General features: G+C 42.6%; 3 protein-coding genes across 3 annotated transcripts; 1 reads left to right on the top strand and 2 right to left on the bottom strand.

Moving 5' to 3' along the window:
• Positions 1-169: 169 nt before the first annotated feature.
• lyrm2 (LYR motif containing 2) lies at positions 170-1260 on the bottom strand. The gene is made up of 3 exons (XM_020934818.2): positions 1171-1260; positions 655-795; positions 170-535 (listed from the first exon to the last, which is right to left on the bottom strand). The coding sequence occupies exons 1-3, from the start codon at positions 1213-1215 to the stop codon at positions 458-460; spliced, it is 264 nt and encodes an 87-aa protein (XP_020790477.1). The 5' UTR covers positions 1216-1260; the 3' UTR covers positions 170-457.
• A 154-nt stretch (positions 1261-1414) lies between these two features.
• Positions 1415-24957, bottom strand: LOC110154142 (midasin; the record flags this gene model as incomplete). The annotated part of the gene is made up of 60 exons (XM_055149077.1): positions 1415-1844; positions 1928-2070; positions 2286-2352; positions 2434-2548; positions 2634-2707; positions 2807-2981; positions 3049-3164; positions 3246-3335; positions 3424-3584; positions 3668-3829; positions 3930-4134; positions 4238-4339; positions 4407-4559; positions 4642-4943; positions 5236-5371; positions 5449-5580; positions 5655-5824; positions 5908-6043; positions 6345-6482; positions 10715-10876; positions 11083-11285; positions 11353-11478; positions 11543-11769; positions 11939-12325; positions 12414-12529; positions 12607-12712; positions 12936-13062; positions 13368-13514; positions 13590-13728; positions 13833-13998; positions 14076-14149; positions 14232-14341; positions 14847-15002; positions 15416-15540; positions 15778-15872; positions 15961-16056; positions 16133-16371; positions 16441-16720; positions 16860-17015; positions 17173-17836; positions 17987-18099; positions 18201-18585; positions 18746-18960; positions 19027-19191; positions 19768-19891; positions 20076-20313; positions 20458-20671; positions 21072-21198; positions 21454-21620; positions 21698-21831; positions 21898-22004; positions 22147-22276; positions 22524-22637; positions 22712-22929; positions 22996-23195; positions 23278-23426; positions 23701-23909; positions 23986-24102; positions 24466-24625; positions 24693-24957. Coding segments are annotated over 60 exons (10215 nt in total), but the record flags the coding sequence as incomplete, so codon positions are not given.
• Positions 7440-10199, top strand: LOC110154150 (transcription factor IIIB 90 kDa subunit-like). Its single transcript, XM_020918099.2, is given in 2 exon segments — positions 7440-8673; positions 8676-10199. Coding segments are annotated over 2 exon segments (2067 nt in total). The 5' UTR covers positions 7440-7691; the 3' UTR covers positions 9761-10199.
• Positions 24958-25000: the final 43 nt, after the last annotated feature.

The following is a 25000-nucleotide window of genomic DNA, read 5'->3' as shown; positions in this document are numbered from 1 at the left end:
TTTGTATTGTGAAGTATTAGTATGGCAGTGTAATAGCTTGTGATATGCGAGGTGTATATGTTTTGATGAAAAGTACAGTAGAATAAGCTTGAGGTGCAGAGACTGACAGTCTTGCACAGCTGAAGGGTTATTTCATGTGATGTGTTTCTTCAAATGAATGTGTGTCACCTTTTAATAAGCACTCCAGAAAACATTGTTTTTATTAAAAGAACCTTACAGCTACATTTCTTTCCTAACAATATTACATATAACATTGTTTGAGGAATTAAATCCATCAAATTGTGGCCACAGTCAGATATTGACACATTTGGGTAGCATATTCAGTGAAATCAGAGGCTGCAGGTTTCAAAGGCAAGTGTTCAAAAACCTGCAGATGGCTCAGTTCAAGTCCAAATGATAAGTGTCCTCCCCACAGAGGACACTACTCAGACAGTCCAGACCTTCATGGGACCAGATGCTACCTGGCCAAGGCTAAAGACCTCTGCAGTTCTTCAAGGTGATTATTTGCCTGTGTGATCATCATCCGAATGGCATCCTAAAAAGATGGTATATGGCATAAATATGAATTGCGTAATACCCTTAATGAATCTTCATCCCTAACCCCTTAAATACATTGTTCTAAAATAGTTATCACTTTGGACTGTGCGCATTTACCGGATCAGTGGCGCTCTTGTTCCTCTTGAACTCGTCCCTGGCCCAGTCTCTGAGGTACTTCTGGTCAGCCGGATCTGGGACTTGTCGGATTGTCCTTAACATGTTCCTGTAGATCCCCAAAACCTTTTGTCGCTGCAAGAACTGCAAACAACCAAGGGTATGACTGTTTTTCCTGGTGACTGTTACCATAACTAACCCATGTCTTAATACTGGACTTTGTTGATCAAATATTTCTTGGGAATTTTATTTATTTATTTTTTGTCGCAACAGAATTTTCCCTTCGGGTGTCATACAAACTACAGTACATACAATTGAGATGACGGACCACAAAATATGGTAATTCTAAATGAATCAATAAACCATGTCGCTTAATATTTACAGCATGAATGGGCGTGCAGCGTAGAGTAGCTGTTAAAAAAGTTAGCGATTTGTCTTTTATCCCCTATGTAATGCTTATAGACTTATAACGCAAATAGCAGAAAAGGTTTAAACGCTGACTTATAAAGGGTTTCATACCTGTTTGAGAGAAAGAGCCGCTATGGGTAACCTTGTGCCGGCCATGTTTATTCAGCCGGATGTTTTGATCATGATGTGTACTAACTCATGGAAAATATGAATGCTGCCACCTACCGGGACGGAGGGGCATGGGTATCAGAATTTGTCATCAAAATTCTAAAACGAACTCTAAACACACACACACACACACACACAAAAAACCCAAAACAAAACAACAAACACTGCAACATAAACAGTTCTGATGTGTTTATTGCTAGAGATGCAGCATAGACACATGATTTACAGATCATTTACATATATACTGTATGATCGAGACGAAGGAGGATTCAGACAGGAGCAGAGTCCTAAAAAACATTTGATATTTTCACATTTCAGAATATCAAAACAGATATGGGATTCTTTCTTGTCTAAGGCACTTTTGCGACAGTAACCTCTAAATTACAGTATGGTCCATTTAGTATAGAGTCCAGAAAGGCACATTAGAATGATCATTGATGCGCTGCAGTAACCAGCTCAAACCACTGCCTCAAAGCATCGCTCAGAGTTTCAGGCAGCACATTCACATCTCGGAGAATCACGTAAAACGGGAAAGGAAACTCATCCATATAGGAGCGGATCTCTGGCATCTGTCCCGCCTCACCAAATATGGGCACCTTGATGTCCAGAATGGAATCCTGCCGCAACACAAGAAACCGTCAACAAGGTCACACAAATGCTTAGTAACTGCTAATTAATGGTATTATTTGCCATTGCTTACTCTGGAGTTTGGATTGTCCAGAACCACAAAGATGATAAAGATATTGGCACTGCGAGCTGCTCTCACTGCAGCGGTCACCTTTTCCTTCCCCTCGAGGAACAGCCCGCGGCCATCGGACACCACCAGCAACAGCTGGGCAGTCTCTGTGGATACAGATGTCATTATTTAATAAAGACCAATATAATACAGGCACATAAATGATATAAAATATTTTTTACTGAAATCTAGTCATAGTCTTTGGTAAAAACACAATGGAATTATGCAAATTAGTGTGAACGATTTTCGTTTTACTCCACCAAAATTTCAGAATTGCACCTTAAATTTGCCACAACAAAGAAACATTTTGGCAAACATTTACCTGACATTGTGGATGCTGGAGAGTGTGGTCTTGATGCCAAAAACACTTTTGTCAATGTTTCCAAAAACTGTACACACAAAAGCAGAGAATGCACATGATGTCTACATTACTTACATGGAAAAAGAATCATGCATGCCTGAAGTATTACCTGAGCAATCCTAGTTTTTTTCTGCTGAAATTGACACAGTCTGAGGATACGAGCTCCAGATTCATCATTGAACTGCTGCTGGAATGGATGAAGAAGCTGTACCTCTTCACCAAAACTGGAGAGAACATGTTCCACATCAGCCAAAAGAAGACTTTTGAGTTAATTACACAGAGGACAGAGGCAACAGAGGGGACACTTACCTGCACACAGCCACCTGACCCACCTCCAGCAGTGTCAGGGCATTGACGATGACTGACAGGGACTCAAAGGCCATCTAACACATGACAAAAAGAGAAACAAAGCAGCCATTATAGTTTAGGCATCTGGGTTGTTTTCAGTGATGTCAAAAGCAAAGTCACTCCGTGGTTCAGACCTGTTTGGAGTGATTGTCCACCATACTCGAGGAGTCGTCCAGGGCTAAACAAATCTGGTACTCCCGTTTACTAGGTTTGGTTCTGCGCAGCCAGATCTTATCTTTGCGAAACTGGCTGGCAATGTACGGGATGACCTTCCTCATGTTAAGGCGCTTTCCAGTCCGATAGTCCCCCCTGAAACACAACTCAGTTAAGGGATGCAGCAAACCCATGAATGATTTTAGGCAGTGGATGGACTGACCTGAGTTTAGCTGCCTGAGTAGGCTCCAGTATAAGGCGCAGCTGCTCACAAAGCTGCTGTGACAGGCCTGAGGTTACACTCTGGTATTGTTGCCACAGACAGGCTGCTGCCCCCACCTGAACAACACAAACATTACATCACTCTGATACAAAGTAAGATTGTCCTATGTACTAAAAGCACCAAGTTAGAAAACTCACCTCCTCAGGGCTTCCTGCAGGAAGCTTGTGGCAGACTTCAAGCAGTTTTTCCATTTCTCTTCTCATCTCCTCTGGATCTTGGTCTGCTCTCTGCAAACATAAACATAGTGTTGAAAGTGAGTTGAAATCATTCACAGGTTTGATGTAGTTTGAAATGAAAGCTGCCATTATGACGTACTTCAGCAGACTCTAATAATAACTCAGGGATTGTGTGGATGGTGGACTCTGTATTTCTCTGTTTTAAATCATCTCTACTGAATAACTGTTTGTCCTTCCAGTTGTCTTGGTCCTCTTGGCTGTCTACCAGCGTCTGGACATCCATGTCTTGACTGTCACCTCCTTCACACACAGGACAGAGCAGGCAAGAAGTGGTTTACAGAGGCCCAGAACAAATTATTATTATTTTTTTTTATTTGTGCTACCTTTTTGTTGTTTAATGTTAGTTGTGTCTTGCTTGTCAGGGTTTAAAGTTGGAACTTCAGCACTCTGAAGCTCCTCCTCCTCCATTTCCATAGCAACCTCATCATCCTGCTCTTGATCCTTCTGGGGACCTGCTGCTTTTTGCTGTTCTGCACTGGCAACATCTGAAAGGCAGATTGTTTTGTTTAACACCTTTTTACAGTGAAATGCTGCGTAAGAAAAACATTCTTCACTTGCAGACCATTACACAGGTGCAATACTGACCATATGTCTGTGCATCATAGGTGCTTTCTCCCTGCCTGATGTGCTCATACAGATCAGATTCCTGTTGTACTTGATTTTCTCCCTCAGTACGGGCATCCCTCTGCTCTGAGGACCTGTCCATGGTTCTCAGACGCTTGTTGATACGCTCATTGTAGTCTCCAGTGGTGCGTTCATTATCTGCCTGACCAGGCTTCCTCTTGTAACTCTGCAAAATGTATGTAAAACGTTAAGGAAACCATTTTAGGTGCAGCATCAACCAATCAAACAGTAGAGTCAGAGTATAGTCAGATCCCATACAAACACTGTACCTGAGTTTGTTTCTCTGTCTGACGCTGTGAGGCCATTTGTGCTGTGAGTTGAGACTGGTGTCCTTCAGACTGGTTGGCGTCAGCAGCTCCACTCCCATGTTCCTGAGGGTCACAAACAGATAAGGACTTGCATAGAGGATATGACACTGCTCTACAGGAGAACAATCACCTCTTTGGCCTGGTCCCTTTCAGATGCTTCTCCTCCCAGCTCAACAGCTGTGTCACTCTGAACGTTCTGCTCTCCAGTCTGCCCGTCTGCACTGTGCTCTTTTCTCTCAGTTGACTCTAGCTGTTCTTCGTCACCCTGCTGTTCCTCTTGGTCCTGAGAGAGAACACACATAAAACGTTGTATTTAATCAGCTTTTGCTAATATTGAAGTGAAAACATTTGAACAGGGGATGTACCTTTGGTTCTTGTCCTTGATAGTTTGGAACAATGCAGTCTTCCTCTTTAACCGGGTCTGTCTCCCCTTTGTCTTCTCCTTCGTGTTTCTCATCAGACTCCCGGTCTCCTTCCTCTTCCTCTTTTCTCTCTTCTTCCTCTGCTCCATCGTTCTGCTCTCCTGGTTGTCCGTCCTGATTGGCCTCCTCTGCCTGCTGTTCAGGAAGCTCATCCATGTTCTCTGCTCCTCTATCCTCCTCTTCCTGACCCTCACCTTTCTCATCCATGTCCATATTTTTATCATCAATGTCAAATGGATTCTCCTCTGTCATAAAAACAGCAAAAGATGTGACCAAACTACTCTAATTTCTCATATAATATAATATATAATCATCTTTTGCATAATCTTCCAAAAAATAATTTGGGAGCAACAATATTTTGTTAAACCAATAGAATAGATTGTATATACTGATTTTGTGGACATTATATTGACTGTGTGGACATGACCAATAACACGAGAGTTGAAAAGCAGGACACTGTGTGCTTTGCACAGTTTTCCAATTTCCAAACATAAACATATTTCAATTTACAGCTTTATTTTTTCTTTTATATCTTACCATCCCCGTCATTGTCATCTCCACCCTCATCCTCCCGATCCAGGTTCAGATCCTCTGGTAAATCCATAGCTTCAGGCTCTGGCTGTTTGTCTTGTTGTCCATGATATGGGTCCACTTCATTCTCATCAAACTCCCTCTGAGGCAGCAAACACACAGGTGTGAATACACAGTAATTTCAACCTAAAGTGGAGTCTAATACAGAAACAGCCCCACCTGATCGCCCTGCTCATGGATCTGCTCCTTTTCTTTCTCCTCATCAGGTTCCTCCTTGTCCTGATTTTTTCTATCCTTGTTGGGTTCAGCAGCATCCAAGTTGTCATCTTTGGCCACCAGTTCAGAATCACCCTGAAAAAACAAACAAGACGGTAAGAATGGACAAATAAAACATTGCTATTCTCCTTTGAGTTACCATACTGCACCTGGTCCATCCCCTGCCCATACTCTTCCTCCTTCTCGCTGCCTTCCTCTGCATCACTGTCATCATCTCCCCACAGCCTCTCGTCCAGGGTGTCTGTTTGCCCTTCACCCAAGTCGCCCATCTTTTTGTCCAGCTCTTCCTCCTCTTCTTCGTCTGACTTATCATCCTCACCTACAAATTTAAACTTTTAGCAATTAATTGGATTAAAAGTAAATAAGCATTATGTAAATACAGTATGTAGTTGTGTATAATACCCCTTTCTTCTGGATCCCCATCATTCATCTGACCATCAAAGTCCTCAGACATTTCTATAGCATTGTCTTCAGATTTAATGTTTCCTTGATCTTGTTGTTCTTCCTTTTCCTGCCCATCCTTCAATGTGTCTTCCACCTGCAAAAATATGGTTACATTAAAAAAGTGACTATAAAAATATAACTCAAAAATGAAACAACTCTAGAAAATGAAACCTACACTTGCTGTGTTTATTTGATACAAAACAAATATTCTCTGCCCCCAGTTAAGTTAAGTTGTATATTATACATACAGTATTGTTGTATGTTTCTTGTGGATATTAATTTTTTGTTTACTTTCCTTCAGCTGCCTATTCTCATTAGGACTACTCTTTAAACCACTTTTAAACCACAATTATCTGCATCCACTAACAAATGACACATGCAACTTTATTTCTTACCTGATCTTCATTTTCAATTTTGTCACTGACATCTTTGTTGCCTTCTCCCTCTCCAATTCCTCCGCCTTCATAGTCGTGAAATTCAGTGGCACCTTCCCCATCTCCTCCAGCAATCAGTTCTTGAGGTAGGCAGAAACCCTGTGGATAACAAATTTAAAACTGAGTTATACTATCACAAAATATACTGTTTAATAGAGTGACCAGAATTTCAAAATCAAAAACTGGGACACTCTTGGTTTGGGGTGCTTGATAATAATAAAATTACGAAACGAGTATATAAGAAAAATTGTTATGCACTCGGTGAGTCAGTATAGTCACATTTTCTTTGTGCTTTGGAAAATTTTAAGCAGCTTTTCTGTACTTTACTGAAACAAATGACAATTTATGCCTCTCTTTACTGTCGGCAGGTATCAAATTGTGTAAAACTTGGACAAATCAATGGTTTGGTCATCAACAGGTGACACTGGGCTCAAAACTGGGACTGTCCTGGGTAAATAGTCTGGTCATCCTACTCTCAAACCTTCTACATGGGGTGACCAGTAAAGAGAGGCATACATTGTCATGTGTTTAGATAAACTACAGAAAAGCTGCTTAAAAATTACAAAACACAAAGAAAATGTGACTTTACTCACCAAGTGCATAACAGTTTTTCTTAATTACGCACTCATTTCACAATTTTATTATTATCAACCCAAACCAGGGAAGTCCTAGTTTTTTATTTTCAAAATCTGGTCAGTTTGCTGCAAGCATTTTTGTGATATAATAAAGAAGGTACTACATCCATTTTAATTTCATATCCGAGACTGACAATCCATATAGTTGATTATGTTTACCGACAACGTTATTATCTGTGCAAACTGCGATGTTGGTGTTAAACTATCAAACATGATCTATTAAATTATCAGTGTTTTGACGGTTGTTCCCTCCTATTCATGCGTCATTGCGTCACTCTGAAGACGCTCGCTGGACGCGTCCATTCCACTTCAAGCTACAACCGATTTTTATAATTTTATAGTGCCAAGCCTGTAACTCGTGATAATATCGTGATAATATCTGCAATCTGTATACCTTTACTTTAGGTATGCACGCTAATATAATACAACAATTCTTTACAGCAGCGCATTTTACACTGGTGGTATCGCCCAATGACGTCGTATTTGTGCGCTGTCGAATCAAAATACAGGCAGAATACAGATGGGTCTCACAAATTTTAAGTTTTAACTAACACAAAGCATGTTTTTAGTATTATATCACATCATTAGTCATTATGGAACATATATTATTACCGGGAACGCTTTAACGTTTGCGTATTTCAAGGCTTTTTGACGAACATTGACGGACAAAGCAATGGCTCCTTCCGCATGTCGAGCCTGCGGAGGATCCGACATCGATATCGACCAGGCCCGGGGAAGCGCTGTGTGCACGTCCTGTGGCTCAGTGCTTGAAGACAACATCATAGTCTCAGAAGTGACTTTTGTCGAGGGAAGTGGGGGCGTCTCTTCTGCAGTTGGGCAGTTTGTCTCGTCCCAAGGGCCTGCCAAGACTCCTCAGCTGGGCTCTGGGTTTCACTCTGGCCTGGGCAAAGAGTCCAGGGCTCAAACGCTACAGAATGGGAGGCGTCAGATCCAGTCTTTGGGGAGCCAGTTACAGCTGAATCAACACTGCTTGGACACAGCTTTTAACTTCTTTAAAATGGCGGTCAGTAAGCAGTTGACCCGAGGCCGAAAGACCCAGCATCTCATTGCAGCGTGCCTTTACTTGGTGTGCCGTACTGAAGGCACACCACACATGTTGCTGGACCTTAGTGACCTACTTCAAGTCAACGTGTACATTCTGGGGAAAACCTTCTTACTTTTAGCTAGAGAACTGTGCATCAATGCCCCGGCCATTGACCCTTGCCTGTATGTCCCACGCTTTGCTCACATGCTGGACTTTGGGGAGCAGACCCACCAGGTGTCCATGACTGCTCTGCGCCTGGTGCAGAGGATGAAGAGGGACTGGATGCATACAGGTCGCCGGCCATCAGGTCTGTGTGGAGCTGCTCTGCTAGTGGCTGCACGCATGCACAAGTTCCACCGCACTGTGAAGGATGTGATCAGTGTGGTAAAAGTCTGCCAGGCTACACTTCGTAAGAGGCTGACAGAGTTTGAAGACACACCCACCAGTCAGCTGACTATTGATGAGTTCATGAAAGTGGACTTGGAGCAGGAGTGTGACCCGCCATCATTCACGGCTGGGCAGAACAAGAACAAGATGCAGCAGCTGGAGCAAGAGTTGGCAAAGAAACTTGACGAGGTGGTGGAGGGAGAAATAAGCTGTTACAAAGATGAATTGAGACTGAGCTTGAGAAAAGCCGGCCCAAACTCAGAGGTATCTATGCAGCATATACTAAGCACATTGACCCAGAGGACAAGGAGTCTGTAATCTCAGATATAGAAGAGCCTGATGCTGAAGTTACAGCCCAGCAGCTCACTGAGAATTTTCTTTGCCAAGTTATCCAGGAGGAGACTGGGCAGGGTTCTGGGCCTGCGGGGCTGGCTGCAGGGTCAGAGGAGGCTGGAGTGGGGCTTGTGAGACCAACAGCTCCAATTACATCCATCCTTGGGACACTGAGCAGTGCTCTCTCAGAGACTAGTAAGAAAGCAACAAAAGATGAGGAGTCTGAAGGAGAGCTGGACCTGAATGGCATTGATGATCAAGAAATAGACAAGTACATCCTGAATGACAGAGAGGTGGAGGTGAAGACAGCACTGTGGATTAAGCAGAATGAGGAATATCTTCGGGAGCAGAAAGAAAAGGAGGAGAGAATCCAGAAAGAGAAAGAACAGGGCACATACAAAGAGAAACCAAAGAAGTCTCGACGGCGGCCAGCTCAGATTGAGGCACAGACAGCTACGGAGGCCATTGAAAGGATGTTGGAGAAGAAAAAGATTTCCAGTAAAATAAACTATGATGTGCTGCGAGATTTGAACCGCAGTGACACAGGAAGTCCCGTCCCTGAAACAGGAAACAGTGCCATCAACGTGGCTGCTGATCCTGAAAAGAAATGCCTTAAACGGCAGAGAAACCGCAAAAATAAAGATCACAGCAAAGGGTTGGCAGCTACAGCTAGCAATATGGGCAAAAGGCTTCGCCCACTTATTCCTGCCTCCACCAAAAAGAAAAAAGCTTTCTTGGGAGCTGATCATACAGGTACCACAACAACTGCTTCATCAGAGGCCACACAGCCTTCTGCTCATGAGTCCACCCCACCTCCAGAGCCCTCTCCTGCTCAGCCTCCTGAACCCATCCCTCCCGAGCTCCCCCAGGTGGAGGACCCCCACACTGAAGAGGAGGAAGAGGAAGAGGAAGAGCAGTGTGTAAGTGCACTCAAACTCATAGGTGACTATGGCTGTGATGAGGAAGAGATCTATTAGCACTCACTCAACTCCATGAACTAATAACATGAAAATACAAAGTATGCTGCCTACTGAATTTGTGTAAATATTATTCATGTAAGTACATGTAAATTTATTAGTATTAAGTTACCATATATGTAGAGTTTCTGAACGAGAATATGAATGTTCGTTACCTTTTGTCTGACCACTTTATAAAGCTTTTATAAAGGATGTTTTTACCTTTAAGAGTCTGTCACACAACAGATTTTAAATTGCTGTGTTGTTAATATGTCATCTGATGAATCTGATCTTTTTCAATATACAAACATGTTTTTTGTAGACCTTAATAGCCACAAGTGATAATGATTTTAGTATTATTTTGTAACTGTGTAAATTGTTTTGTTTTTCCCATAATTGAACTAAAATACTACATGCAAGTACAACTAAATGTTTGAACAAATAAAATTTACAGAAAATATCTGTATTATGTCAATGTGTTAAGGAAGTGGAATAGTCTAGGACAGCCTATATTTACTAACAGTGTTATAACTGTGACAATGGCAATATTCAAATTCAGAAAAATAAACAGAATGACAAGTGGATACTAGTCATACACTTTTCTACTTTTAAGGCACTAAGGGTTTTACTTCAAGAAACCACTTACTCATTCACACACGTTCATACACCAGTGTACACAGACACTGAAGGCGAGGGAGGTTAAGTGTCTTGCCCAACAGCAACGGTATTCATCTCTACAAGCTGCAATTGCCCCACCTGCCTGTGGATCAGTGGATCTGACCACTCGATTAACAATGTTTACGGAGACCGGAATTTTAACCAACCTACTACTGTCACTTGGTAGCCTAATGTAAAGATAAAGTTCAAAATAATGGACATGAAAAGTAATCTGAATTTGTTTTTAGACTTAGTAATCATAATGTTTTGAGTGGAACTGACTTGGGCATGCCTAGTGAGGATGTTGATAGCACTGACCTTCTGAGCGAGCTCTGTGAAGATGCTGCTCAGCACAGACAGGAGTTTGCCAGTGCTCCTGTGGACTCCCACTGATACAGACAAAAAGAAGCGCACCAGGTCTGAATAAGTGTCCAACACTGGCTCCAGACGCAGCAGCATTCTACATGCTCGGTTCAGCTCCTGCGAAAGACCACAATCACAAATGAGTGCACTCATTGAGGCTCAATGTATCCCTGCTCAACACTAACCTGAGGCATACATTTAAAATTTCCTTAAGAAAAGTAATTGGGACTTTTAATAATAATAATAATAATAATAACAATAATAATAATAATAGTGTACACCTGTGCAACTTGTTAATGTCAGATGTTTTGCTGGTCTGTTACCTGGATCTGTGCGGGTAGACAAGAATCTCTGTAGCACCTCAGATGGAGGAAGAGCCTCTCCAGACCTGAATTCACTTCTCCCACTCGCAATGCCTCTACCTGGGCCTCCAGGTCCTCCTGCAGCAAAGGACTCAGATGGCCTGGTTTTAGCAGTTCCTCCGCTGCTTCTCCCACTTCTTCGTCCAGGTCTCCCTCTGCAGGCTCTATAGAGTAATATTTCTAGTCCAAATCTGTATAAAATCTTACCACAATTATGATTAATATTGATACCTCTCTTTGTGTCTGGTTGAATTTCCTGTCCACGTCTCTTCACCAGTGCCTGAACGGCACACAGCACTATGTTGAGGTGTGTTTCCAACTCAGCAGAGAACTCAGAGCAGAAGACAGACTCTGGTGCTGTATAACATGTACAATTTCAATGAATGACATATACAACAATATAATTTTTTTATACAGATACCTGTGGGCTGTGCTCCCAGGGTTAGAAACTGGGTTTTCCATGTGGTGAAATCTGTTATAGCTGCCTGCACCTGCTCTCTGAGCATCTGCAGGCCCTGGATGATGGCTGGTGGACTCTTGCCTCTGCCTAGGGCCTGTGAGGGCAGAAAGAGCTTCTCCACCTGAGGAAGTGCACTCACTGCAGAGTTGAGACGCTCAAAAGCAGTGCAACATGAGTCAAGGTGAGTCCTGTGGAAATAGTATTGAGTGGATTCTTTGATTCTTTCAGTTGGTGGATACATAAAATATTATAAGTGATTACATTATTCTTAAACATTAAAACAGACTTCCCAAATCAGTAGATGTGTATGTTATGGTATTTGGGAACAGGTTATGTATCAAATTTTCATGCTCTCACCATGTGTGCAGTGCCCCCTCTGAGGCTTGCTGGGCTATACTGTTTAGCTCAGCTTTGAGGTTTTCAGTTTGGTTCCAAAGGAAAGTGACATGTTGGTTATGCTGGCTCCATTCAGCAGATCCCCGTTTCCTTAAACATTTTGCAGGCTGCTGTTGCTCGGTCAGAGGGGACGGACAACTCAGACCCCCTTCAAGGCTCTGGTGCTCCTCTGGACAGGCTTGCAGCAGCCATGACAGCTGCTGAAGAGCCAGAGAGCATTGCACAGTGAGGGCTTGGGCTCTGCTCACCCAACCCTGCAGAGAGGCCTGTGGGGGCAGAGGACAGCCTGGGTCCACATCAGAGTTTAAACTATGGGCCTTCAGATTCTTGAGACTGGTCCTGAGCCGTCTGGTCAGAGGGGATAAAATTTTCAAATACTAACATTCTACAGCACAATGTGTGAATAGTGCTGAGAAAACACAAGGTGAGAGCTGACCTCAGGTGAAGCCAGTTCTCAGTGATTTTACAGAGTTGGCGTCTCTGTCGCAGCAGCAGGTGAAACAGGTGAGATGAGAACCCCTTACAGCGCTCCAGGTTTCCTAGGCCCAGCTCCTGTAACATCACAAAATCAGTACAAACACACTGTCCGCTAGGAAGGTGCCACAGAGCCTTAAACTAAAGAAACTGACTTTAGCTGCATGCTGCAGAGCAGTCTGCAAAGCAGTTCTTCTGGCCCATGAGCGATAGAAGTACTTCTGGCTGGCCTCAAAGGTTGACAACAAAACAGGAAATAATCTGTTGAAGAGAAAAAAAATGATTTATTTCAGTTTTTATTAAAAGTAAATCCTGCAAATGTAAGAGCATAATGGCTAGGCAGATATTTGTAGCATACAATGGGTTTATTACACTGCTTTAATAGATCTGAGGTTATAGGGACATATGCAAGAAGGCAGGGATAATACACAGGTACAGTTCTTGTACAGTGGCACTCTATAAAGCTAAAACCAGATGTGTGTACCTGCTCTCAGATTCCTCCTGTTTTAGGACAGCAGATAGAGCAGTGGACATCTCCAGTGGAGGCACACAGAGCACCTGCTCAGGTTGCACAGTCCTGTTCCAGGCCAGACCTCGGCGATATGACAGCCCTACGCAGAGGAGTCCACAGATAATTCAAGTAGAGTACAAGTTAGGATGGTCTATAAATTGGTGCTTGTATTGGTACTGAAAGCCTTTCCCCTCAAATTAAAGTACCAGCCCAATGTTGAAAATATAGCTTATATTTTTTCTAAACATTGCCCCGGTCGTTTTCTACGTCATTTTTATCTTTTTTAAAGACTTGGCTATAGATTTTAAAATCCAGATATTGATAGATACAAAAATCAGTTTTTAGCAACAGCAGCAATAGCAGGTTATCCCCATCTAAAATCTGTGGAAACTGTGCAGAACTCACCTATTTCATTCAGCATCTTGAATAGGTCAGACAGCGCCCTCTGCTTCTGCTGTAGGATGTGCTTGACTTCTGACTTCTGTCGGTCTTTGTCCGCAGAGGGGTTAATGGTGAGGGCCTGGAGTTCGTGCATATTGCGGATAATCTCACCTTAACAAGTGCAAATCGAAAAGTTTAATAGATTCAATCATCAAATGACTTATGTAAATGTTAAAATGTATTTACCTGTGAATTGGTCCAGATCTTCTGCTAGCTCTGGGGCAGGGTTACTCTTCAGTAACTCACCACACATTTTCTTCATCTTTCTGTTCAGAACAGGCAAACGTTCATGGAGAGAGGAGCCACCTAGTAATTCCTCTGAGTTCTAAAAAAATAATTATTAAAAATCTATAAATAATTACAGCTGTCACAGTGTATTGCATGTGAGACAGGTGAAAAATGTATTCTATCAAATATCCCAGGGACTACCTGAATGTCAGAGACTCTCTGGGGGCTCCTTGTCAGCTCCTGATGAAGCCTCTGGATGGGTGTCTCCTCTGGACCATTGTCAACATCATTTCCCTGTTCTACAAGAGATGGGATGCTGGGGCCATTCAAGGCCTCTTCAAACTTTCTCACAAATCTGAAGAGCGTTCTGTGGGTAACATGCACATTTGTGTATGCTGTTTACAGGGGCTACAAACTGTGAGCAATAACAATGATTAGACTTACCGATGGGTCTTCTCCACCGACTGTTTAATGGACCAAAAACTGACGTCATTCCACTTTGAGATTTTCACAAAGTCCTGATGACAGCAGTTTATATGAATTTTAATGAAACATCTTTGACATCATAGGGAAATGTCTTATGAAGTACATGAAGTGTACCTTCAGTTCCTTTTCGATGGGTTGCCGGAGTTTACTGATGCTTGTTTGAACAGTTTCAGAGAACTGTGTGTAGTAACAAGTCAAGTTCCACAGCAAACTGCACAGAGCCTCTGAAATCAACAATACACAGATGTAAAACTACACCCGTAATAATATACTTCTTGACTGAGCTAGCGTTACTAATAGTATTTTTGGTGTCATAACCGTCATGATTATTGCCCAATTTGGTTAATTAACTGTAGGTTAAAAGGTGAGATCCATCAGATGACCTTAGTGATGTGTTAATGATCCTGCTGCCACTCAATGGGATTGTCTGAGACCGTGTGCATGCGGAGGTCAAAAGCTCAAAGTAGTGCTCATGGCCATGCCAACCAGGTCACCGGATCCATATGGTCATCAATAACCTGATAACTATTCTCAATTCTTTCCTAGTATCGATAGCAATAGTATTTCTTGATGCTCACATAGAACACCTTTATCAGAGCAGCCAACTGTAAGGTGGGGAATTTGTTGGTAGCTCACACCTAAGACGTCCAAAATTGTTTGATATGAGATTGTATTAGTTTGCATAATTAAAATAAATCCTGTTGAGAGTATTATTGGATGGATACAGACCTTGTCCTGGCTGCTCTGGGACTACCAAAAGGTGGCAGTGGAAGCTCTGTAGCATGGTCAGGCGTGTGTGGTACTCTCCCAAAGTGGATCCCTCCATGAAGGCTTGGAGTGTGGAGCCCACAGACGACAGCGTTAGCTGCTCCAGGACTTCCTCACCTTATAACAGAAATATACATTTCTAATTTCCAAGATGCATGAAAATGATTAGTGGTGTGTGTTAAGCAAAAAATAAATTTGAGATTTCAAATATCTGGTGACGTGTCAGTTAACTGATGGATTTTCAGATGCAAAGTTAAATTAATTTTTACAGTGTTTTTAGAAAGAAATCTGATCTGATCATGATCCCATTGTAGTCAGTGGCTATGTTCAGACCATCCACCCAAATCTGATTATTATGATTTCTGGAATTTTAAGGTTATTTTAATGACATGTAAACCACGAAATCAGATGTAAATACTATGATCTGAAGAAACCAGATAATTTAGCCGTTTACAAAAAAAAAAAAAATCAGATAATTAGAGTGTGCTTTAGATATTATTTTTGTTAACAGCATCTTGATGAAATTGTACCTTCATGTGGTTCCTCCCTCTGCTCTTGAAGATACCTCTCAATCAGCTGATAGACAGAGAACCAGTGTCTGGTTGACTTCTCAGTGTGGCGTTTTACTGCGTTATCCAAACTACTTGACCAGCAACTGCACCACAGACACATGCAAACGGTTTAATAATACATTTTTAGAAGCAAAATATAAATATTTTATTTTCAATTCTAAGTAATAACAATCAAGATTTAAGAGAAAAAATACATATGACATGATTAAGCTAAATTTGTGTTAACAATCATTACATACAATCCAATAATTAATGGGCAGGAGGTTTTTGATTTTCTTCAGATTATTTTCCTTTTAAGATATCACGTAGCACAGTCCTACCTGAGTTCAAGTTTGCGCCACTGGATGATGAGCTGAGTTACAGGCTCCAGCTCCTTCCTGAGAGATACGGAACGGCTGGCATTGTTCTCCCAGTCCTGCAAGAGAGCCACAGGGGGTCACCACCACCAAGTCAGAACCAGTACACAGCAATACTCCATTTTGGTTATGATCAAAAGAGCTGACCTGGGCTTTACTGAGGAGGATCTCAAGGCCATTAAGAAACTTGGCCAGAGGACTTGCCAGACTAAAGGCCAAAATCCGCTCAGTCACAACTGTGAGCTGAACACACCACAGATATTATGCACTTGTATTTTCTTAGTTATTATAAATAAAAGTATCATCACTAGTACCACACCTGGACCAAAGCTGGGTGATCGGGCCACTCCTCCAGTCTCTGCTTCACCGCTAGGATGAGCTGCTGCAGCACAGGCAGGCAGAGCCGTGCCTCACTCATGTTTGGCTGCTGGTAGAAGTCATAAGGTCCCTCTGGGCACAGCATCAGTGCACCTGGGCCACCAACACCCTGCACTGTGTTTTGCAGGAGAGCAGACACAAGCAGCTCACTCCCAGACAGTTGCTGGTCCAGTTCTGAGTCTGGTAAAAGCAGTGAAAATATGTCAGTAAAAGATGACTAACTAACAACTACAACTACCATGCACTGACCTATAAAGTGGTAAAGGTGTAATATCAGAGGAGCAGCTATCTGATAGGAAGAAACCAGGGCGTGTATGTGTTCTCTGCTCTGATTGACTGGAGGTTTGCTGCAATACCATAAAGACCGAGCATATCCAAGGCAGAGGCGCTGGTGTATTTGGATCACCATGTTTAGGGCACTCTGGGACAGAATGCTGTTCTCATTTGATTCATCCTTAGCATTGTCTGACCCTGATGAGGAAGCTTCAAGGCCCTCCAAACTTGGCTGGCCCACAATATCTGCAAAGTCCTGTATGCCACAAACAAAACACATGGAATTTTGTTAACAGCAATTTTATTATGTTGTATCAACAAACATTTTCAACTGGACATATCCTGTGGGTTGCTTTAGATAACTTAGAATGCAATACATAGTCTGGTAGAGGTACCTGGTGGAAGAGTGGAAATTGCTTCCTAAATTCTCTCTCATCTTGTTCGTCTTCAGTAAGATCAGAGCCGTGTTGTCTGCTGCGGTACAGACTAGACTCTTGCTGCTCTCTCTCTCTGCGTCTGCGCTCCTGCTCGTCCCACTCATTCACCAGAGCCTGCAGAGTCAGGACTTAATCAGTCACACATCACAATCAGCTTTACAAGTTCATACAAAGAGCTGTACAGATGGAAATGTTGACTGCAGCTACAATATAGAACTACATACATTTGGTTCAGCACATCATAAAAAAAAAAATCTATTAAATGATTGACCTGGCAGATATGTCTGAAGAGGTTGCTGGCCTCAGTGCTCAGCTTTCCAGTGGTCAGGGCATGGCATTGTACATACAGTAGGGCAGTCAGAAGCAGATCTGATGTCTGGGGAGCCACATGGCCATCTTCTTGAGGAGGATGGAACTTCAGCAACACCTGCACTACCTCCATACATGTTTTAGAGCACAGGAAGTCGGCCCGCGCCAAGTGTGAAGGCAGGTCCGGGGTCAGCGATGGGAAGGCAAGCAGGCAGGACAGGAACCGAGACAATCCTGGAGTAGGAGTGAGGGAAGAAGCCACCTGAGCAGACACCAGCCTCATACCATAACGCAGCTGTAGGATCCCAGTGTGTACAGGACCAACCACATCAGGGAACATTGGGAATGTTTCCTGTAGCCTGACACAGAAGCGCTGCTGAGAGTTTTGCCACACCTCCTCCTCTTTCAGCAGGCTCTGCGCTGCTGCTCGGGAGACAGGACTCTGGAGTGCCCCCTGTAAGTTTGAGAGAAGCTTCTGGACTGTGGAGAACTGGCCGATGGTACAAAGGTAGTGCTGAAGCTCCTGGAAAAGACGGCCATACTGAGATTCACCTGGGCGACAGGCTTGTTTCCTTGAAAGTTCTGCGATCAGTTCCTTCAGCTGCTGCATACGGACCCATAGGTATCTGGACAGGACAGACCAGTTAGAGACGTAATAATAGGTAAAACATATATCGAGCATTACAGATTGAGCACACAGTTAAACCAGTTGTGGGCTGCCACACCAAAGACAATGACCACTATGACACTCTACATAACCATTTTGTTTTTCTGACCTAATTCGAGGATGCTGGAACCCATCTGTTATACTGTTTTCCTCCAGCTCTACACCAGTCGTAAGCTGAGACAAAAGACTCCGACCCCTCCACTCCTCTAGCAGCTGCATCAACTACAAAAGATGGTATTTCATTAAGAAGAAAAAAATAAAATAAATAAATAAATATATATATATATATATATATATAAACTATATAGAAGGACGCCTCCTACCTCCTGTTGGGCGTACTTCAGTTTATATGCTCTCTTCACAGCAGGATCAAATATGGTCTGTGGAGTCCACACTCTAATCTGAAGAAGACCCATATGAACCCAGAAGGCTCCTGAAAGTATCAGGTTGGGCCCATGGAGCCTGCTTTGAATGTACTGTTGCACACAAGAGCTGCATGCATCTAGCAAACCATCTGGAAGCAGTTTTGGAGGAATGAAGTCTCTGAAAAGGGTGTGGATCTCCTGTGCTGGGATGCAAGGGTCTGGAGCTTCCACTAGACTTTCACAGCTCTCCATGTACCCCTCCTGCAGGCTAAGAGGGAGCAGATCTGCCATACTCTGGAGCTGCCGACGTAACACTGCCCCCTGCAGACTGAGGTCTGTCCACCTGTTAAGACAGGGCACCTTGAATCTTTTATACAAACTACTTTACGTTTCATCTTAACTTTCTAATTTTCTAATGTCATATACACTGAAAATAATATACAATAAAATACAAATTACAGTTTAGCTGTTGTGCAACATGCAAGAGGAGATAAATGCCATACCTGAAGTCAGCCAGGATAGGAAAGGCCATGTTCTCCAAAACCACAGATGACAAATCCCGAAGCTGCTGAACTCTCTCCCTCCACTCCCCCAGAGGTAGAGGGGATGAGGTCAACAGGCTTAGGCCAGATGGATCCCACCGAGTCCCGGTGCCACTGCCACTCAACACTCCCAGCATGCAACAGGACCACACAGCTTTACTTAACAAAGCGGGGCCCTGAAATATTAAATTGTTAATTAGTGAATCTAACCTTGAACTGTACCAAAACAAAATAGTTATTACCATTGTGTGGGCTCTTTTTGACAGTTTGTGTGGGAGGGGACCCTCTGTGCTCAGGGGATCAAAGGTAAGCCAGCGTTCTGGATCAGAAGTGACACTGCTGGACCACAGAAGTTCAAGACCCTCGGACAATAGCTCGCACCACACCTGCTGCAGCGCCTCTGCTGGCTGGACATACACAACATACAAAATATATAGCATTTTTATACATATACATTTTACTGGTTTCTCGTGTTTCATGCTCTTTCAAATATTCTACTTAGGACTGAAGGTTTATCAAGTGAACAATTACTACCAAAAACAGTGGAGTTAAAGGAGGCTGGCGAAGTACAGCAGGCAAGCCCCTAGCACAGAGGCGCCACCCCTTTCTGACTCAAAGGCTATTTATACATTCAGCAAAGTCAGAAGATCTACACACACATTTTTATCATTATTTTATATTCTTCTGTATTATGAGCACAGGGGGTGAGTGTTTAACTTGGCTTTCAGCTTTTATTGTAGCACTGTATTAATGGAGACCCACCTAGTTACATTATACTAAAATGAATCAACCTTCTACATAGAATTGTAAGAGGAATAATGCATTATTTGTTTGATGAAACAATTAATTGTGATTGATGATTATTAGCTGACCAAAGCATTCTCTTGGCATATATCTCTGAAGAACCTTTAGATAAATATGTGTATGGTATCCTGCAACTCAGAGCAACTCAATAGTGACTGTGGTGGGTGTGTTAGACTAACCCGATCTGACTTCAACAAAAACCACAGTGCCTGGTAGTGTCTGACATTCAGAGCAGTAGAGTGCAAACAGAAGTCCAGGTGTGAGGATATTTCTCCACGCAAAGCCTCCTCAGTTTCTGGGTCACTATCATAGACAAAAGGCAAGCTTTTTAAAGAAAGTAAATTTCTAATATAACGTACAATAATAACATTATTTATAAGGTTTGGCTAAGACATATTAACTAGGTGACCTTGATCATAAAAACTTAAAATTTACTTTTGACAGTTACTGGAATCATAATGGTCTGCGTGCATATCTAAGTGCATACCTAGGTGCCAGGGCCATGTGCAGCAGAGCAGTGCTGAGCCGGACCTGGTTGAGGATGGCGAGATACTCCGTAAGAGGCCACAGCTGGGCTCTGTGACAGAGCTGCTGCAGCTGGTCTCTGCTCAGGGGCCCATCATTAGCCTGGTCATCCCCAAAGAAGGCCTCAGCCTCAAGGAGCCCACAGCTGATCATGTGGCGACGCTGCTCCTCAACTATTTGCTCCAGCTTTTCTAATACTCCTGGCAAGCACAAAGTGTATGTATTTATATATTTATACATTTATGTATGATAACGTTATTCGGACCAAAACAGTAACAATACAGAGGAAAAATAAAATAATACATTTGATGGATCCCAAACAAAAGAATATGGGAGGAGCTCACCAGACTGTTGTGGATCAAGCTGATTTTTGGCCATCGAAACAAGGCCCCAGGCTTCAAGAAGAGCCTTTTTTACATCTAGGCCCAGTCCAGCTTCATAAAGCCGTAGCAGGTCCAGCTTTGAGCTCTGAGAGGCTCTAGTGAGACTGAGGTCACAGACATCCAGAACTTTGGAGAGCGATCTGAGCTGAGAGGCACAATCTGCTGCACTTTCCAGCTGCAGATTAGAAACACAGGTGTTAACTTGGTACATTATATTCGGCCATGCACACATATATATTAGATCAAGGCTGAATGTTTTTCAGATTTCTGATAATATAAAAACTGGATCTATATTTCGAAGTTACTCTCTTGACTATGGTAATGAAGACACGGTTTCTCAGTCCTCTGCTTTACTGCTTTATTGATGTATTGCTTTACTTATTTATTTATCCATTCTCTATACCGCTCTGTTGTTTTGACATGAATGGACCATGCATTTCTGATGGTCAAAAACAACCATTGGAAATTGGGGAGACAGAATACAGTCCTAGAGCCACACATTTTGTAAAGTTTTGTAAAAGAGTGTGGTTTTGTCTGGCCAAGCAAGGAACTTAATAAAGTGCTGATAGACTTACCTTAAATGGCAGAGCCTTCCCCAGACTCTTCTGGATTCCTTTGAGGACAGTGGCTACAGACATGGAGGAGGACAGAAGGCTCTGGATGGCAGTTGACACAGCCTGGAGCTCTGGACTATTACCAGTTCTAGTGAGAAAACAGAAAAGTCAAAGTTTGTTATGCTGCTAAATGCACAGCCCCATTTAAAGTTTAATGTTGCCAGGTCTCAAGGCTGTGCAGGACATTATCAGGGTTATCACAAATGTTTATGTTTTAAAAAGCAGTCTCACTGATGTTCCCAAAAATGTATTGATTTAAGTGTTTTTATTAAATCAAAGGACAAGAAAGTGAAGAATTTTAACAGACATAAACTTTACATTCTTAAAAAATATAATTTCTTACTCATAAGTAGCCTCAGTCTCTTCAGTGAGCAGCTGGGGAAGCCTAAGAAGAACGTGTTTGTGAACCCACTGCCAATGCAGCGCCAGCACAGCAACGCCATGATGATCTGGAGATACCATACTAGACACATCCCAGAAACGGTCCACCCATTGCAGCAACTGAAGGACCTACAACATGGAAAGTTGTTAGGATTTCTACTATACATGCAATTGCAAAACAGATGTTATAAAAGATGAATTCTTACCTCAAACATAATGTGGTCTGAGATGTGAAGCTGTCCCATCTGAATGGCCTCCATGATGAAAGAGTTCCACAGGTCAAAGAAAGGTTGAAGGTGCATTAGCACAGGGTGAGCCAGGTGACCTATGTCCACACCCCCTAAGACAAGACAATAGATATGATAATATTAGTTAGTAAATAAGAACAACACTGTTTACTCCATACCTTTGCTGAATGCTATGGCTCCTCGGAGAGCGCTGTCCTGAGAACAGGCATTAGTTGAACAGGAGCAGATGACTTCCCGCTCGTGACGATCCATCAGCAGAACCATCCTATATCACAGAGACGCAGTTTTACTTTCCCATTTACCATCACTCAAATCATCCAAATTGTAAAGAGGTTATTAAGTCTATAAAAAGCTATATGAGTCTAGAAATTTTAATATGATTATTATAAACCTAATATGACACAAACCTGTTGGCGACATCACTGAGAGCCTCTAGAAACTCAACATATCGCTCCTCATCCTCAAACTTGCACTTATTGGCCAACATCTCCAGGTACTGCTTGTTCCAGCGCATGTCTGCTTGAATTAGAAATTCATCTGGCAGAAAAACAGAAGACTTATGTGTGATACACATAAATATTTACACTATAATACAAAAAAGAGGGAAATGAGAATGTTCAATTGAAATTAATTGACATGCATATCTAATGGCACATCATGTTTTGTTGCTATTGTGTTGATAAGTGGCATTATTTCAGGTTCAGGTTAGTTAATTTGCAATAAAGAAAAAAATGTGTACTATGTGTATTAATTGTATAGACAAGTGTCTGACAGAAGATCTTACCAGTGCTGTGCGGCTGGAGCAGCTGTGTGAGAGACTTTCCCTTCACACAGAGCTGACTGCTCAACACAGCCTGCAGAGCTCTGCTTGCTGCCTGCACTTGTACCAGGACTGATTCTGTAACAGAAAATAGTTCACAATATCTCCAGCTGCATCTGAAACTCTGTGTGCCTAGGTGAAAAAAGACCCACCAGGAACATGCTTGTAGCTGTTAGCAAGATGAGTTAAGAAGCTGCAGCGGAGGGGCCAGTCCCCGTGAGAGGTTCTCTCTGTGAGCAGTCTCACAGCTGTGGGGACCAGGGTGAGAGGGCTCCACTCTGAATCCAGTGCCTCACCAGAGAACAGCAAGCTATCCCTAGCACCACTGAGCAAGGTCTGCTTAAGATCACTCAGATTGAGAGGACGATTTCTAACACACAAAACATCGTTATGATTGAATTTTATTTAATATTTTAGATTAAGTTATCATGCTTACCTTTTACCCTCAAGGCTCAATGCGTTCAGACAGAACAATAGGACTTGTCCATCTCGTAGAACAGAAGCAAAGCAGGAGTCTTCAGTGGAGAAGTGGGCAGAGGGCAGGCTACTGGGCCACACTCCAGCACACATTAAAGCCTGTCCCCAGGATCCTGAGTCCAGGGAGGACACATGCTGCTCTATAAGCTGCTGAGCATGCTGGAAAATAATTCATAAAATTAATAACTTTAAGTTTTATTACTACTACAAACCATGAGTAAGAGAAGTAGGATGGAGTTACCTTTTGGTTGATAGTAGTGTGTTGGCTCAGAGAGTAAGCCTCTACACAGGCCTGTAACATGGCAGAGGGCAGGTCCACACCTCTCTGGAGCTGAGCGGAGAGCAGACAGGTCGCGTGGAGCAGGGAGGAAAGTGACGAGGCCGGGGAATCTGCGCAGAGTGACGCATCAAGCATGTTAGACGTAATTTTTTGTTTTCACAGAAATTAAAGCAGGCATCTGACATAAACATAGAAGGCGAGCCTTAGGGGTATGTGGGGGAAAATAGTTTTCTTCACACTGTTCATGTATGAGGTTATTTGGTCTTACATACTAGGCAATCATTAGACAAACTTAGGCAAACTTTATTGATCCACAATAATATAATAATAATGTATATATAACAAGGAGGATAAATGCAAGTAAAAAAAAATTGTTCGCCTCACCCCATATGTTTTCTTTGATGCTGTTATGTATTTGAATGAGCAGATCACACACACTGTCTCCCATCACTCCTGCAGTGTTCAACAAAGTCTTTATGTCCTGAACACTCCAGCACTGGCCCTCATGTTCCCCTGGGACATACACCTCCACCCCACGGTTCCTCATGGCCCGGGACAGCTCCCCGTGTGCAGGGTCCATGGTCAGGAACAGCCTGAGCACACAAAATATTCAGTATATAGTGGTAGGTTGAGGGTAAGAGAAGATAACAGGGGAATGTAAAGGCTTACCTGAAATTGGGATGTGGAGTAATTTTGGGTGTGCTCCCGTCTATGGTTCCACGTTCATTAATAGTAAGAGCTCCATTAGGTTCAAGCAGAGCATTGAGACGATCCAGAACTGATGCACTGGGGAGTAGATAAAAAAATAAAGACTTGTACTGCAGATATTAATTTCTCACTTTTTCTCACTTTTCACAACTTTCAGAGACCAACAACAACTAGTATTCTAATTTATTATATGATAATCAGGAAGTTAGCATTCAGATAACAAAAAGCTTTCTAATTAGATACAGACAGAACGCAGAGAACTTATTTTGACCTCAAGAGCAGTTTATAGAGTATATCTTTGTTGGGGCAAGTTCTCAAATACCTGTGAAAAAATGACTGGGCCTTTTGAGATCAGTGAGATCAATGAGCTCAACACACAATTAAATGATCTGTGTAATAAACAGTGAATAACATATATTTTTAAATGTGCATTTATCTCACCTGCAAAAGTTGACATTGTCCATGAGCAGCCAGTCTCCAATCTGGAGAGCCTGAACCAGCATCCCATCATGCCACTCAAACCCTCCATTAGAACAGCCCTCCTCCAGTTGTGTCAGCTGCGCCTTCAACTGGGCAAAGTCCATCTGCAACCTGGACATATCTGACACCAAAAAGGTGTTACAGGAGTGAAAGACATAGCTAAAGTGTGTATAATATACAAGTATTACCTGTGAAGACCTTAAGCTTGGTGTTGAGTTTCTGAAGTAGAACAATGATGGCCTCTAGTTTGTTGATTGCATCAGAGGTGACTGTATTTCCCACCCTCTGAGGACCTTCTGCCTTGACCCAATCACAGAACAGTCCCCAGGTCTGAAGCAAGAACTCTGTATCCTGCACCCCCACATCCAGAGACATCAGTCCCCGTCTTGTGACCATAGCAACTGTATAGTCCACAATTTCCAGCATTTGTTGCCATGGCCTCATGATGTCCACCTTAACAAAATATATATAATGAAATATTTAAACATAGTATGAA

Source organism: Boleophthalmus pectinirostris, unplaced genomic scaffold, assembly GCF_026225935.1.
Source record: "Boleophthalmus pectinirostris isolate CB_2022bp ecotype Guang Dong unplaced genomic scaffold, ASM2622593v1 HiC_scaffold_1213, whole genome shotgun sequence".
NCBI lineage: Eukaryota > Metazoa > Chordata > Actinopteri > Gobiiformes > Gobiidae > Boleophthalmus > Boleophthalmus pectinirostris.
This window is presented reverse-complemented; position numbering and strand designations above follow the sequence as displayed.

Excerpts from the sequence above, each read along its gene's own strand:
- lyrm2 (XM_020934818.2), bottom strand. The coding sequence starts at position 1,215 with ATGGCCGGCACAAGGTTACCCATAGCGGCTCTTTCTCTCAAACAG. Across the intron at positions 796-1,170 it reads CGGCTCTTTCTCTCAAACAG|TTCTTGCAGCGACAAAAGGT; the intron begins GTATGAAACCCT and ends GGTTGTTTGCAG. Across the intron at positions 536-654 it reads ACAAGAGCGCCACTGATCCG|GATGCCATTCGGATGATGAT; the intron begins GTAAATGCGCAC and ends CCATCTTTTTAG.